This window comes from Galendromus occidentalis, unplaced genomic scaffold (genome assembly GCF_000255335.2).
Source record: "Galendromus occidentalis unplaced genomic scaffold, Mocc_1.1 scf7180000077078, whole genome shotgun sequence".
In the NCBI taxonomy this organism is placed as follows: Eukaryota; Metazoa; Arthropoda; class Arachnida; order Mesostigmata; family Phytoseiidae; genus Galendromus; species Galendromus occidentalis.
This window is the reverse complement of record NW_003805066.1, coordinates 16,530-30,421: the sequence shown is the minus strand read 5'-3', so window position 1 is coordinate 30,421 and position 13,892 is coordinate 16,530. Positions and strand designations below refer to the sequence as shown.

The window sequence follows — 13,892 nt, the reverse complement described above, 5'->3', positions numbered from 1 at the left end:
TTCCCTGAAGACGCAGCTTACCCTTTTCACGAAGAAAACCAAGCCTTTTAGTCCTACCATCTCTTTTGACAACGAAACGCTACTTCCTTCATCGAATATCTCTATTTTAGGCGTGTGCCTTTCATCAAACCTTAAATGGCACCATCACATAGCTAACATGGCCAAGTCAGCTTCCCAGAAACTAGGATTCCTCTTCAGAGCCAAACGTTATTTTTCTCCATCTCACCTTCTTTTGCTCTATAAAACCCAAATCCGTCCCTCTCTTGAGTACTGCTCGCATATCTGGGGTGAAGCCGCTCCTTCATCCCTCTCTATCCTGGACTCTATTCAAAAACGTGCTATCCGTCTCATCGGTGATTCAGCCATATCCTCTTCTCTTGAATCTTTATCCTCACGTCGTAACGTTACCGACCTCTGCCTATTTTATCGATACTTCCATGGAGAATGCTCAGATGAAATCTCTTCCCTCGTTCCCCCTATTTCGGTCCCCGCCCGTGTAACCAGAAAGAGTACCAAGCAGCATCCCTACTCTGTCCAACTTTCCTCCAATCGTACTGCTCAATTCGCCTCCACCTTTTTCCCCCGTACATCCCGTCTATGGAATGCCCTTCCCCCTCATGTCTTCCCTCCAACGTACGATCCGAAACTCTTCAAATCCAACACTATCCGCTCTCTCCCTTCAGGTAAAGAGCCATTAGGTTTTTTTAGTGGGTATTATGTACATGAGCCCCACACTCCGGTTGAATTTTCCACTCTTCTGGGTAGTGCGTCAATGCTATTTTTTCCTATGGCTCTTTCACCTTTTCCTCCTAGCTTCCCCCAGTCCCCCTCCCCCTTTTCGCACTCGCAGTTCCTTTTGTAGAATTATAGGGTCATCCCTTTGCGAGCTGCTTACACCGAAAAAAAAAAAAAAAGTTACGGATCGATGCCTGTTTCGATTCGGAGTTCGCTCAAACTTCTCCCTCGCTCTTTGTTTGCCTCTCTTCCTCTTACGAGTCCCTATCACGATTATCGAGCGCACCCATTGTATTAGTGCCGACTAGAGATATTATTGTCTGAGTTTCACTTGTGGACTGTGAACCCACACGGTTTCGCGCTGCAGCATCGTCACGACGCTCGGGAGCGATACGGTAGGCTCCAGTCCTTCGCTGATGAGCATTTTCATTGCAAACGTCAGGACCGAGTCTTGCGATCCCCCTGCCGTCCTGTGTTTTGAATATGTATCGACTGATTGAGCCCCGAGCTGTGTCAGGAGTCAGGAGACGATATGAATAGTGTAACGGATACGAAGGCTCTGAAGAACGGTCTCACTCAAGTTCAGTTTGTTCATTTCTCTTTTTTTATTGAAATAAAGTTTTCACTTCAACGCTCTCCGCTGTCAGAATCTAGAGTTATCCTCCTGAAGTTCAATCTTCTGACGGACGCAATATTTACAATTTACAGGTCATATCGGCTTGAGAGTCATCATCATCAATTCGATCATTATACACAACACGCGCGATCAGCAATTTCCGACCTAATTCGTCCAATTATTATCGGTCTCAGTTCCTCTCCTCTCCTGACGGAGGTACGAGGTCATTCAAGTGGTTGCGATATAGTGGAAATGACTGCTCACCCTTCGATCATTGATATTTACACGAGCTTGTGTACAAGAGAGCCTTTTGGCGAGCGATCAAGTTCACCTTCGCCTCCAGGCTCGCATCGACGAAAATATATTAGGAAACTTTCCTACGAACACCGATCACATACTTTTTGTGTGAGTGGAGGTGGTGGGTGGATGGATGATGATAGGATGGGAGGATGAATTAATTAATTAATGGTAAAATGAATCAATGGAAACGGGGAAATTCGAACGAAGAATCAATGGCAATCCGACAGAGCAGACACCGAATTTCAACCAAATCATTGATAGCTCAGAAATCGATCATAATGACGGAATCGATTTGAAGATAGCACCGTTCAGCGGTAGCTGCCGCTTCAAGCCACCGTGCGAAACACAAAAAATGTATGCTTTCATGAATCCCATCAGTCGGGAGCATCCAATAGCTCTCTCTGAATCCATTGTCGTCACTCACAACTTCAACGAGGATGCTCCGTCCCGGAGATTCGATTCTGTCGACTTACGTCCAACCTTTCAGAATAAATACTTTAAATATTACTCTAGGACTACCTAGAACCCGCGGGCGGTTCACTTATTGCCAACGACAAACAAATATCGAGGATGGTGACGCTCACAGCAGCGACTGTTCCCACGCATCCATCCTCAAATGACTCTCTTCACTCTCGATGATGCTTTTCGGAAATCGTCCTCCGACCTCTTCCCGTCCGGACCGGAGGAGGATCATCGGACTCGATGGGACGCTACAGCGATTGCGTTGGTGCGTAGCCATCCTGCCCCTTGACTTGGCCTGATCCTCGTCTCACGGGCCGCGTCAACGCCCGCAAAGTCGGGAGCGCCTCTGATTCGTGCCCCCCCACTCCTTCGTCCGAACTCTCTAGACTATCGACTGGCAGAATCCAGTGAAGATTTTCGAGTGATCCTCCTTGAAGAACGATCCCGGACTGATTGAGCTATCTGTGTGATGCGACGGGCACCATTGCTGCGCTGGACAGTCGCACAATGTGTCGGAGTTCACCTCATCGACGACCCGTCGCTTTTTGACGGTGAATAGTCGACAGGGTTCCGAAGGTTGGCACTTTTGTCGCTGTAAACGAAACAAAAACTCGAATTAGAAAGGTTTAGAAGCTCGATCGCGCACGACGGCCGTTAAGCGCCGCCGACTTCGCGCTCGGACGTCCGAGACCGTCGCGAGGGCACTGTCACAGCGGGGGAAGGTGCGAACACCGTGTTGGATACTTACAACTTGAGGGGAACAAGCGAACGAGTATTTGAAGTTGACTCCCGACGCGGTGGGAACTAGTTCATACTTGGCCAGATAGGCCACTGCGCTCTTCGGACAGGTGCAGTGTAGCGTTTGTTGGGTGTGATTCGAGGCGGTCTGCTCGATGGTCCACGTCGCGTCGCGGAAGAATCTGCATTCAGGAAGCTTCTTGACAGGTTCACAAGTCTTATACAGACGGCTCTTGTCGGCGACCGTGTGACCGTCGGCGGAGTCGACGGATTTCGAGCACGTTGTCCTAGCTGGGCAGCGACATTGGCGTTCTACCCAAGGCGTTGAGTAGACGTCGACCTTATTACAGACTTGCATGGCTGAGCACTCTGGGAGATCCGCCTCGGAGTTCTGCAAGGAGTAGAAAAAGAGACATTGGTTAGAGACCGGGCCGTGAACTCCGAGCAGAAAAATCTATCTACGGCTGGTTTTTCAGGGGTGGGAATTGTGGTGCCTTAGAAAGCGATGCGGTTGTGGTGGCAGCTTATATGTAAGTATTCGGAAGCGCCGACTGACGGTACCGGCGGGGACGGCCAACGAAACTGAGCCGCTGCGGACGTAAACCGCGAGACCAGATGCGTTCACACACAAAGTATACACAGGCTTTCCGGCCTAGACGGCGGCCGGCGGAGCATGCGAACAGGTTGACGGGCAGGTTGCTTGCTCTGTCGGTCGGTCGGTCGCTCACTCCTCCTTACACTTGCTAGCCGTAGCCGCTTGTCGAGCGACCGAGTGGCGGAACAGGTAGTACGCTTCGGCGAAGTTCTTCTCTTCAAGCACAACGGTGACGGCGACTGCTCCACTACTTCTACTATTACTGCGGATATCTTCAGCGACCGAAAGCCAGTGTGGAGTCTGCCGCAACGTCTGGCTCACTAATGAATCTCCCGTTTGAGCCGTCCAAGGGACCAAGAAAAGATGCGAGCGACCGGGAGAATACCACTACCTGCATCAGTGGCCATGCCGCGACCGCCTGCCTTTCGGTCTGTCCGCCGGCCAGCGGCCTGCCTGCCTGACCGGCCGACTTACTGGCCGACATCGCAGGAAATCATCCACGGGAATCTGTCCCGACGACGTGCCGCCTCCCATGAGTCCACTCCCGGCGGCTAGCGGTGGCCACCGACAACAGAATCGCTACGGGCACGTCGAAGATGGGGATCATGGCCCGATCGCTCGCTCGCTCGCCCGCTTGATCACCGTGCAAGGTGCACTGTATTGTCCGGCGAATCCATTCGGCTGCCGCGATCCTCTTCGAGCAGGTATTGCAGATCTGGCTCTGACCGAGGGGCCGGAGCTGACGAACGAGCCGGTTTCTGGGGGCTATCGAGCTGGAGAGCAGCGAACGCACCATTCATTGAGTCAGTCAGTCAGTCATTCATTGATCTCAGTGGTCGAGGTGACGGTGGTGGCACCTCTCTGTAATTCTCTTAGCCAGCCAGCGAGCGGGGAAAGCAAGCAGTCAGTCAGCGCATATGGGACCGAAGAGAAGGAGGCGCCCTGTGGATAGAGAAGCAGAAGGAGCAAGCCCGCCAAGTAACACAGGTGTTCGAGAATAGAAGTGATCACCACCACCGCCGCCGCCGCCGCTACCACCAGATCCACTATTACTACCAGCACGACCGCGAGCATCACGAGAGGAACAGTATGCTGAAAACTGATTCAAAAATTTCGGATTTCTTCATTTCCATGGAGGCGCGTTGAATCTTCGGCTTGCTCGGGAAGAGCTCCCGCGTCCCCTGCTCCGCGGTCCGCAGGCCTCGCACCTTCCTCGGCCATGGTCAAGGAGTTGACTTCTCGATCGGCTCGTGGAGAGCGATGGATCCGCTCATCGGCCTGCGCGGAGTCGTCATTGGACTGGAAGCTTTCACCGCGCGAGCTCTCGGCGTATCGTCAACTCATGGGCTCGCTCTTCAGGAATAGGAACCGAATCTCTCCGGTTGAATAATTGCCGAAACTGGAGATAGACTCGCGGTATCTCGTCGGGTCCTCGGTTGGACCTATGCAAGCTTTTCGGGGCTCCTCATTTGGATTCATCACGCGTAGACTTCAACGTCAGCTCGGCACGCGGTGGCAGCGGCGGCAGCCTTGGCAGTCGTACGGCGGCCGACGGCGGCGGCGCATTGAGCCGAGAGGAGAGGCGGCGAGCGAACGTCGAACGAACGCTTCTCTACCGCTGGCGTTCATTCATATTTTGATGAAATGTTCTGATACGCCGAGGCGCCGGCTACGCTACTATCATCGATTCGGGCAGAAGCGTCCGCGGCGGCACCGAACGTCGATTCAGGAGCAAAATTCTTCGCTCGCTCCCATCAATGCGACTTTCGACGGTTCTTCGGTTGGACCCTCTACTTCGCCATCGCTCTCCTTCGGCGACTCCAGAAAGACAGCTCACGAGAGGCAAGGAAGCAGCCGGATATTCGACTCTGGCCATCCAGTCGGCCTGGCAGGCATGCGGGCCGCCGCGGGGGCAACCAAAGAACCATCGTCGATATCGATAACGAATTCCAGAAGCGGAATCTTAGCGTACAAGTGAACCCATTCGACCGAAGAACATCCGAATGAACATCATCCACATGCGGATCGTAATTACGCAATGTTTTCGGCTTGTTGTCGAGTCGATGGAAAATCCAGTAGTCTGGTTGTCCCGCTAGCGCCTCGGGAGAAGAGCGGAGTTCGGAGAGGTGTCACGAGCCCGCTCGGTTCTTTCAGGACGAAGGTCCTGACCTGACGCTGAGAAGAATCCATCCGTATCGCGAAGAAAAGGACCGACGAGAAAACTGGAGTCTCCGCAGACTCGGACGTTCAGGAGTACGTGTCGCGTACTCCGCCTAACAATGAGAGTAAATGAAGTCGCAAGACGAACGATGATCGATGTACTCGCTCCGGTCACTGCCGATGCTTCTGTACCAAGATCACAGGAATCTTCGAGGCGTTCGGCCGAAATCGTATGCCGCATCGAAAGGTCGTGACTCAGACTTCGGACTAGAGGCTTCGGGTCGTTTCGAGCGGATTCCACCACGCAACTGTGGACTCTCATGAGCCATCATCCGGACAGGAGAATCGAGGAATCCACTTCTTTCCCATCTCAGTTCCATCGGAGCTCATTCCACCGGCTTCGGGATTTCCCGAGAGATCAACGACGCCGACGGTTTTTCGGACTCGTGGGGGATCTTCGGTCTTTGCGATTCCCCTCGGATCGTGCGTTTTATTTGAACTGCATGATTTTTCATGGGCATGTCTCATTGCCGGTTGCTTGTTTCCTGTTCTCTCCGAGCGTCGAGAGATGACTGATCACCGAGCGGCAGATATCGTGCTAGCCACCTAGCTGTGAATGTCGCTTCGTGTTACCGTTGCTGCTCTGGCTTAGCTAGGTATGTGTCTGTCTGCGTGGCTGGCCAACTGGCTGGCTTACATGGCTACATGCGTGCATGGATGCATGCAAGCAAGCAAGCGAGTGAGTGAGCAGAGAAAACCCTCATTGATAACCTTCATGGAAATAGCAAATTCAAGCCTGTCGTTGGAAGCCGGCTGCTTAGCATGTTCCTCTGGTCCGCGCTTCATGATGATGGAGTGGTGTTTGGCGCCGTTGGAGAGCGCCACAAGCTCCAAAGCTAATCACGCTGCGCCCCGGCTCGAGGTGATTGCGTCTCGAGACCGAATCCACTGATCTCCTCTCAAGGAAGACCTCTGAATGATCTCGGTCAGTTCACTTCGGAGCTGGAGAACGAGTTCCGGACTTGGAGTGGTCGCGCTCCCTCCGGCGGATCTCCCTCGTATCAGGACTCTGCTGTACAGGAGAAGCGGCGGCGGCGGCGGCAAACTCCGATCGCAAATCGTCTCACGATGCAGGAGAGTAGAGAGCAGCCTGAATGCTACTTTGTTTCCTCTGCGGCTGCTGGCAGCCTGTTCCCTCTCTAGCTGTTAGCTTTCTCTACTTTCTACAAACGGTGGACGGACAGACGGACAGACTTGCTCGGTTGGTTGCTTGGATGGTGAGCGACGGAAGACAGGTTGAGCTCAATGGATGAGTGAAAAACACCAAGAGAAGGCTCACTGAGGCCCGATCCCATAGGCAACCCGTTCTCATAGGTGACCTTGAGCTGCGCCCGCGGCAACCAGCCAGCCTGGTTGCTCGACCGCTCGGTTGGTTGGTTGCTTGGCTGACTGCAGAAGGAGGAATCCCAGGCGAGTGAACGAACGTTTTTAGCTCCATCTACTTCCTGATCCTTCCTCCTGCTCAGACCAGCATGTACGAACCAAGCAACCAGTCAGCCAGCCGGTGCATCACCGTTCATCACATTGCCGCTGCTCGTGCTCCCGCCACAAACGCGGCGGCTGCTAAAAGATGCCGGAGTCACTCAATGGAAATAGCAAGTGGACGTTTCCAGTCAGAATGAAGAGGAGATACGATGATTTCAAGCGATGAATTCGCCTATTCAATAAGCCCGATGCGATCCATGGCCGGTCATCGTGCGATGAGTCCCACCGCCGACCCGAAAGCCCTTCCGCGCATTAACAAGCTTTCTTGGCTCGTTATACCTGCGCCGATTCGGACGTACATAGGTCGTCCGGGGGAAGGGAGAACACATGGCCATTTCATTTGTCAGGACTCATGTCGGCCACAACTTGAAACAATCCAGATCGGGCATGAACATGAGACGAGCTCATATCCGCAGCTGGTTCTGGCGATCGAGAGTGAGAACCTGTGTATAACCGAGCCCATGCGGGCCGTACATCTTCCGCGTTGTCTCTGAGACCCATAATTCTCCAGAGAACCCCCGGATATCGGTATCGATCTAGGGGAAAGAAAAATCGAAAACGAACTACGGAACGTAGGGGCGGTGACTTACCCCATTCTGATAGAATACGCGCATCGCTGCCGTATACCGCTGCCGGATTCGGGCGACCACCGCTGCTTGTCGCAGCAAGTCCTGCGTTTTGTACATGTGGAGAAGCTGGGCGACAGTTGAAGGCAATGCGGTCGAGGGACTCACGCGGTTCACCGTTCGCCGGAATCCTGTGGTGATCGACGACGGCATCGGAGTCGTCGCAGGACGAACTGACGACTCGCGCTCGCTCGACAATCTCGACTTGAAGGACGAGCTGATAGTCTTTGAAGTGGTTTTGTCGGTGCCGATCGCGCTTCCCGAGGACGAACTCGGAGTTGATGTCTCGGAGATGGACGACGTTCCGACAGGAACTGACGCCGTTGTTGAAGGAGAAGGTCTCGATTGCTTAGACGTTGATGATGGTGTCGTTGTAGACGTCGTCGTCATCGTAGAAGTTGCCGTTGTTGTCGTCGGGATGGGATCACGTATCGTGGACGCGGTTTCCGTTCGAACTGAACTCTCACTCGATGTCGTCGTGGAAGCACTCACTCTTTCGACTCCTGTCGTGATCGTTGGGCTCACACTCGTGCTGGTCGAGGGAAGATCCGTTCCAGCAACTTCGATTATCGCTGGACCGAAGGAGCTAGTATCCATCTTCGGTACTGCTGTCGTTGTTTTTGCTTCTGAGGACTCCGGAATCCTCGTCGTTTGCTCATGATCTGAGCTCTCAGACGCTTGGGTCTGCATCGGAGCAGGAAGAGCTCCGGTGGACGTAGCCGCTGCGACAGCTTCCGTCGCAGCCTCCGTTGCGGAGGAAATTGAGATATCTTCCGTCGCAGCTGTTCGGACGTCTTCAGCAGGGTGCATTTCTACGGCGACCGTCTCTGTAGTCGCGGGCGACGACGTTGCTGCTGCTGCTGCAGATATCCGTTCCTGAGACTCTGTCAAGGTTACGGTATAGTAGGGAAAACTCTTCATTGAAGTTTCACTCGGCGACGAGGCCGGATGAATGGGGGTCCTCACGAGGATGACGTCCTCGGTGCCGACTATGATTTCGGGATTGCTGACAGCTTTCGCCGCGGTGTTGGCTGCAGGCACGGCCGTACATAGGACGAGGGCCAAGCCGACGAAGACAACGTGGCCGGTCATCGCATCTCCTGGCACTCCACGTGGAGGGTAACGATCCAAAAAAGTTCTCGCGCGTTCAAGTCACAAACAACTAAAGCGTCAACAAAGTCGAGTCGTTCCTCGAGCTCTGATTTCGATTCGCGTCGTCGCGAAGAAGCTGCTCTATGCACTCGGCCACTGTCACTGTGATCGCTGTACGGGACACGCAGTCATTGAAACACATAACCAGCTCGTTCAGAGCGCCATCGGCTTCAAGATCGTCGCACAAAACGTAGTGGTTCACTGAGACTCTCTGACGCGAGGTACGAGGTATCGATGGGTAAAGTTCAGGCGAGACACAGAATGAGCACTCCAACGAGATGGCACTGCCCGCCAACGCTCACTGGGGAACTACGGTCCACGAGCTAGGTCTTCACGAAGAGGCCTGCTTCAGTCCGTCCATGTCTTGCACGCGAGCGAAAAACGTCGGCCACCAAAGGCACAGTTGCCGCCGTTATTGCTAGCGCTCTTCGTCTCGACGTCCGTGTCTGACGACCGCTCGTTCTTTGACTGACTGAATGACTGACTGGCTGTAAGAGTGCTTCTAGTGGTGCCTGCAGGCTTCTAGCGACGGCCCGCCGCTCGCAGAAGTTCTCTCCTCTCCGGACCACCCCTCTCCGCACCTCCTCTTCGAAAAAATCACCGGCGAAACTACCAGAGGGAGAAAAAGAACAGCAGCAGCGGCAGCAGCAGCAACGACGACGACAAGAATATCAACCGGACCAATAAGAGAACGATGCCATTCACTTCAACTTCGGAGCGGGATTCGAAAAGACGTGGGTAAATTGACATGGTATGCAGTACGCTGTGAAGTTGACCGAACACCTTCTCGATCGATCATTCGAACACGTCTTATGCATCTGATCTTCGACGGCACTCTTCTCAGTATGCAGCCTCTTGGCGGACCGTTCCCGACCTCAGTCTTTCAAGCGAATAAATCAAAGCATGACACGGTACCGTCGAGAACTTCAAATAGTCGTCACGATTGTCCTAAATGTCCCATCGCTGTGGGCTCAGCGAATCAAATCAAACTTGTGAGATCAATTATTCCTCCGTATCGTTCCAGCAGAGCTTCCGTCGTGCGTTCGAATTCAGTCCCCGATGTCCTTTCGCTTGCAGAAAGTCAGGGCTCAGCATTTGACGTAGGAAAATTTGAACCCTATGCGTGCACTGACTCTCTGAGCCTCCGAGCTGGACATTCGGGAGTTGCATTTTCCCCACCGTTCGGAATCACGAGCCTGGAGAATCATCTTACGTCTGAGTCTTGAAGACCATCCCAGAAAGCGTGATTTGCGATTCTTCTATGATTATGACTCTTTCGAATAACCGAAGCTGTGTGGACGGGAATCATCTGGGCTCACAGCCGCACTTGTAGCTAGTTCTCTCAGTCATCGCTCGATACCCCGATTTTTTGCTAATGTGAGCAGGGAAGGGAGTATGCTCCCCACGGCGGCCCGAAAAGATGAGCCAGAAGCTCCTCCGCCGCGCAGAAGAGGACCCACACCATCGAAAGAAACTTCAGAAACCCAGGGGGGAGTCGAGGTTCGAGACTGCTCCTTGAGGTGGCATACGGTGGAGTTTTCGTCCGCTTTCTTCATGTGTGTTCGGGAAGCGGAAACATAAAGTGTGGTTTGCACCATCATGCTCGCAGCGGCCTCGAGAATATGGAGGACAGTCGAAGATTTTATGTGTTTTGTATGCATGCCTGCATCTTTTATGCCCTTTTTATTATATTCCGAAGAGGGGGTTGGGGATGTTCGCAGTTTATAGTTCTCGGGTTATTTGTCACTATTAGAGCGAAACTGAGGATGCAATTGAGGGCGCCGGAAGATCTCGTAAATTCTCCCCTCGACGGCTGGGTTTCGCTGGCTCAATGATCAAAGTTTCCTAAGCCTCAGTGAGCATCTCGCGATAGCTCGAGCTCCGATCTCGGGATATTGACTCGTTCCAGATCGGTGTTCGAATGTTCATCGAGGTATGCCGCCGAGCAGGACCTTACGGGATGCGGGAATCGTATCGAGACGTTCTCCCTCACAGCCAACCTTCCCGTAGATCCACTGTTCTAAGCAAACTTTGGGACATAAGTGAGTCAATGAGAAAGAAGATGGAGCCGAACGAAGTCGAGCTCAGGGAGATACTATCCGCGAGAGACATCCCCGAAGACTCTCGTAAAGTTCGAAGTTCCGCGATCAACGTGAGAACATGGCTGGTGCCACAAAAGACACAAAGCAAGCCAGTAGAGTATTTTGTTGGCACTTTTAGTACCACGGTGCGTCCTTCCTGCGCTATAAATTATATGTCGCTCCAGCATCTGAAGACTTTCAAAGCTTGAGTTTGATTTACGCATTATCGATGCGGCCGCCGCCGCCACCGACCCTGCCGCTGCGTACTCACGCCCATCCGTAAAGAGTTCGACGACTAAGCAGTGTCCTGTCGTCAGCCCGCTTTTTCGCGATTGATGCGAGCTGCTGATGGTGACATATGGCGGCGTTGAGTCTGATGGCAAAGTCGTAAACTTTGTCGAAATTCCTCCCAGGCTTTGAGGAGACCTTGAGTTGAAGTTTTCGGCGCTTAACTCACGATGTCGACGACGACGACAACAAAAAAGGAAAGGTTGAAAAACTCCGAAAAGCCGTAAAGTGTAATTTAAAACGGTAAAGTCGGCTCGTTTCGCATCCATCTGGCAAGCATTCGTCCTCATTAGGCTGACTTATTCCTGCAGTGTGTTGCTTGCAAAAGCGTGATCCGATCGACTCGCCCGCATGGGATATCACTTCCCAAATTCTCCGTTGATTAGAGCGAAGGAGACGCGCTGAAAAAAAATTCCCGCTCGCGGAGCTACCGCAAGGCCTGGGGTTCCCCCAGCCTTTTTTCCCTTCCTCTTGACGCCCGACTGCGAATGACCCTTGTCGAAAACGACAAACGTGATGAGCTGCCTTTCCCGCGTTCTCCGTGCGGGAGCATAAGAGAACGAGAGGAATGAAAGTGAAAAGATCCATTAAAAACCTTAGCCTTCCGGAGAACTCATTGAGCTTGAGTTCGTGGGCGGGCGCATTTGTTTGTTCTAACACGGTCCTCGATGAAAGCATGGTCGTAAGGCTCGTCTTGCTGTTCCATGGACCTCCGAGGAGGCGGCGTCGTCCGCTCAATAACACTGTGCCAACACATGTTTTCTTGCCTTGGAAAAATCGTTCATGGGGATTTTTTCGATCGAGAAGCCGCTGAACAGATTTCCTAGCCGAACGTGACATCAAACGAACCATCCAGTCCTCACAGACAAACTTTGTCTTGCTCGTTCACACACCTCGGCTTGGTGGTCCTCCTCTTATGTTTTTTTTCAGCGGAATTTCGTCCGAGCTGAGCTTCTCGTTACGACTCATAATGACAGCAAAGGCGGTCCTGGTTTCATTCACACCTACGCGCATCGTCGCGCTTCGTGAACGCATCTACACTTACGAGCAGCGATAACAAACAGCATTACCCGAATGAAACCACGGACCACTGCCCACGACTTGTTGGTGCAGACGGACGGAGGGTGGAAACTTTCTAAAAGCCCATCACCTTTCCCCTCACTTCCGTTAGCAAAAATCATGTTGCTCTTCAAATAAGTGGAGCTCCAAAGACGTGCCGATGAAGCGTCGGAAATCTCTCTCCGAAGTTATACCCAGAGTCGGCTACTCACTTCGATCTGCTCCAGGATCTGTAGGGGGGGAAACGCGAGAACCGAAAAAGTTTTCCCCTGCTCTTACGGAACGAGTAGGATTTTCTATCCCGACGGTCTCAGTTGTTGTACCGAGCTGTCAGACATGGGAAATCCCGCTCCGGTTGTCGCCGCCGCCACCGCTTGTGTGTACCTACACACTAGCAGTGATGGTGTGGTGATGCTGCTGCTGCTGCTGTTCTGTCGTCCTCAATGACATGAACATGTGTTACTTTGATTAATGACCGTCGAGAAGATGAAGAGGAAGACCCGGACGGATGGATGACGCCACTTGCTTGGTGCCACTAATCTCCGATCGCGGATGTTGTTTGTGCTACGCGGGAAGTACTAGGAAAACGCACTCTGCTCTCCAACGGACAAACGACCGAACGAACGTCCGCTTTCCAGGGTGCGAGACGGCCGACCCAGCGCACATAGGGCGCAGGCTGAGACAACAGTGACTCCCGACATCACAGTACAGCGCGAGCAGACCTCGCCCATTGCAGTCTCCATGACGGATGCTTACTCCGACGTACGGAGAAGTTCTGTTTCCGGTAGCAGTCCTCTGATGAATTCGGAGCATCTCGGAAGGAGCTCAATGGGACCCGCTTTAGTGCTTTTCACTGTCCGAGTCAGTCTGGCGCCTTGAGCAAATCACGGTTTCAGTAACTTCACAGCGTTCTCCGAAGGATCGGTCAGTCGCTGTATTACCGCCGCTGCTGCTGCTGCATGTAATCCCATCAAGAGATGTTATCGCGTAGTCGCTGATCCTACCCACCTCGCCAGTCGTATTATAACAACAGCTTCCTTCCTGTAAACAGGCCGAAACCGGAGATCGGAGCCGACCGGTGCGCGGTCTCGAATGAACGCTTCTTATCCGAATCAGCGACTTCAATGGCGAGATTCGGCAATTGAATGATTGCTCACGGAGGAGCGTTTCTCTTTTTCGCTTACGCTCCCGTCGAAGAATGGACAGGTAAAGCAATAGTGTCGGCGGGAGTTTGTGCGTCGCGCCGCTAAGGACGAATTTATGAGTTTATGGCTTTTACGAAAGAATTCGATCGCTCGAAAACGCTGCGAATGCTCCGGATTGGATTGCTCAACTCGAGGGAATTGAATTGAAACGCCCGGACTGATCTTCTTCGACTTCTCTCGGTGTCGGGTCTTTGTTACCGTCTGACACGTTTCAGAGTCTCTTACGGGAGTCTGATCGATTGCTCCTTGTGGGTAAGTAGGCAGATAGATAGGTATATCTTCATTCCATGATCTAATTTGAATCATTGCAGCGCTCCGACAGTACCTCGC

The 13,892-nt window shown here is 52.8% G+C and overlaps 1 protein-coding gene across 1 annotated transcript; it reads right to left on the bottom strand.

Moving 5' to 3' along the window:
• Positions 1 to 2,495: 2,495 nt before the first annotated feature.
• Positions 2,496 to 8,869, bottom strand: aos (protein argos). Its single transcript, XM_029110697.1, has 4 exons — positions 8,744 to 8,869; positions 7,742 to 7,981; positions 2,862 to 3,242; positions 2,496 to 2,705 (listed from the first exon to the last, which is right to left on the bottom strand). The coding sequence occupies exons 1-4, from the start codon at positions 8,867 to 8,869 to the stop codon at positions 2,496 to 2,498; spliced, it is 957 nt and encodes a 318-aa protein (XP_028966530.1).
• Positions 8,870 to 13,892: the final 5,023 nt, after the last annotated feature.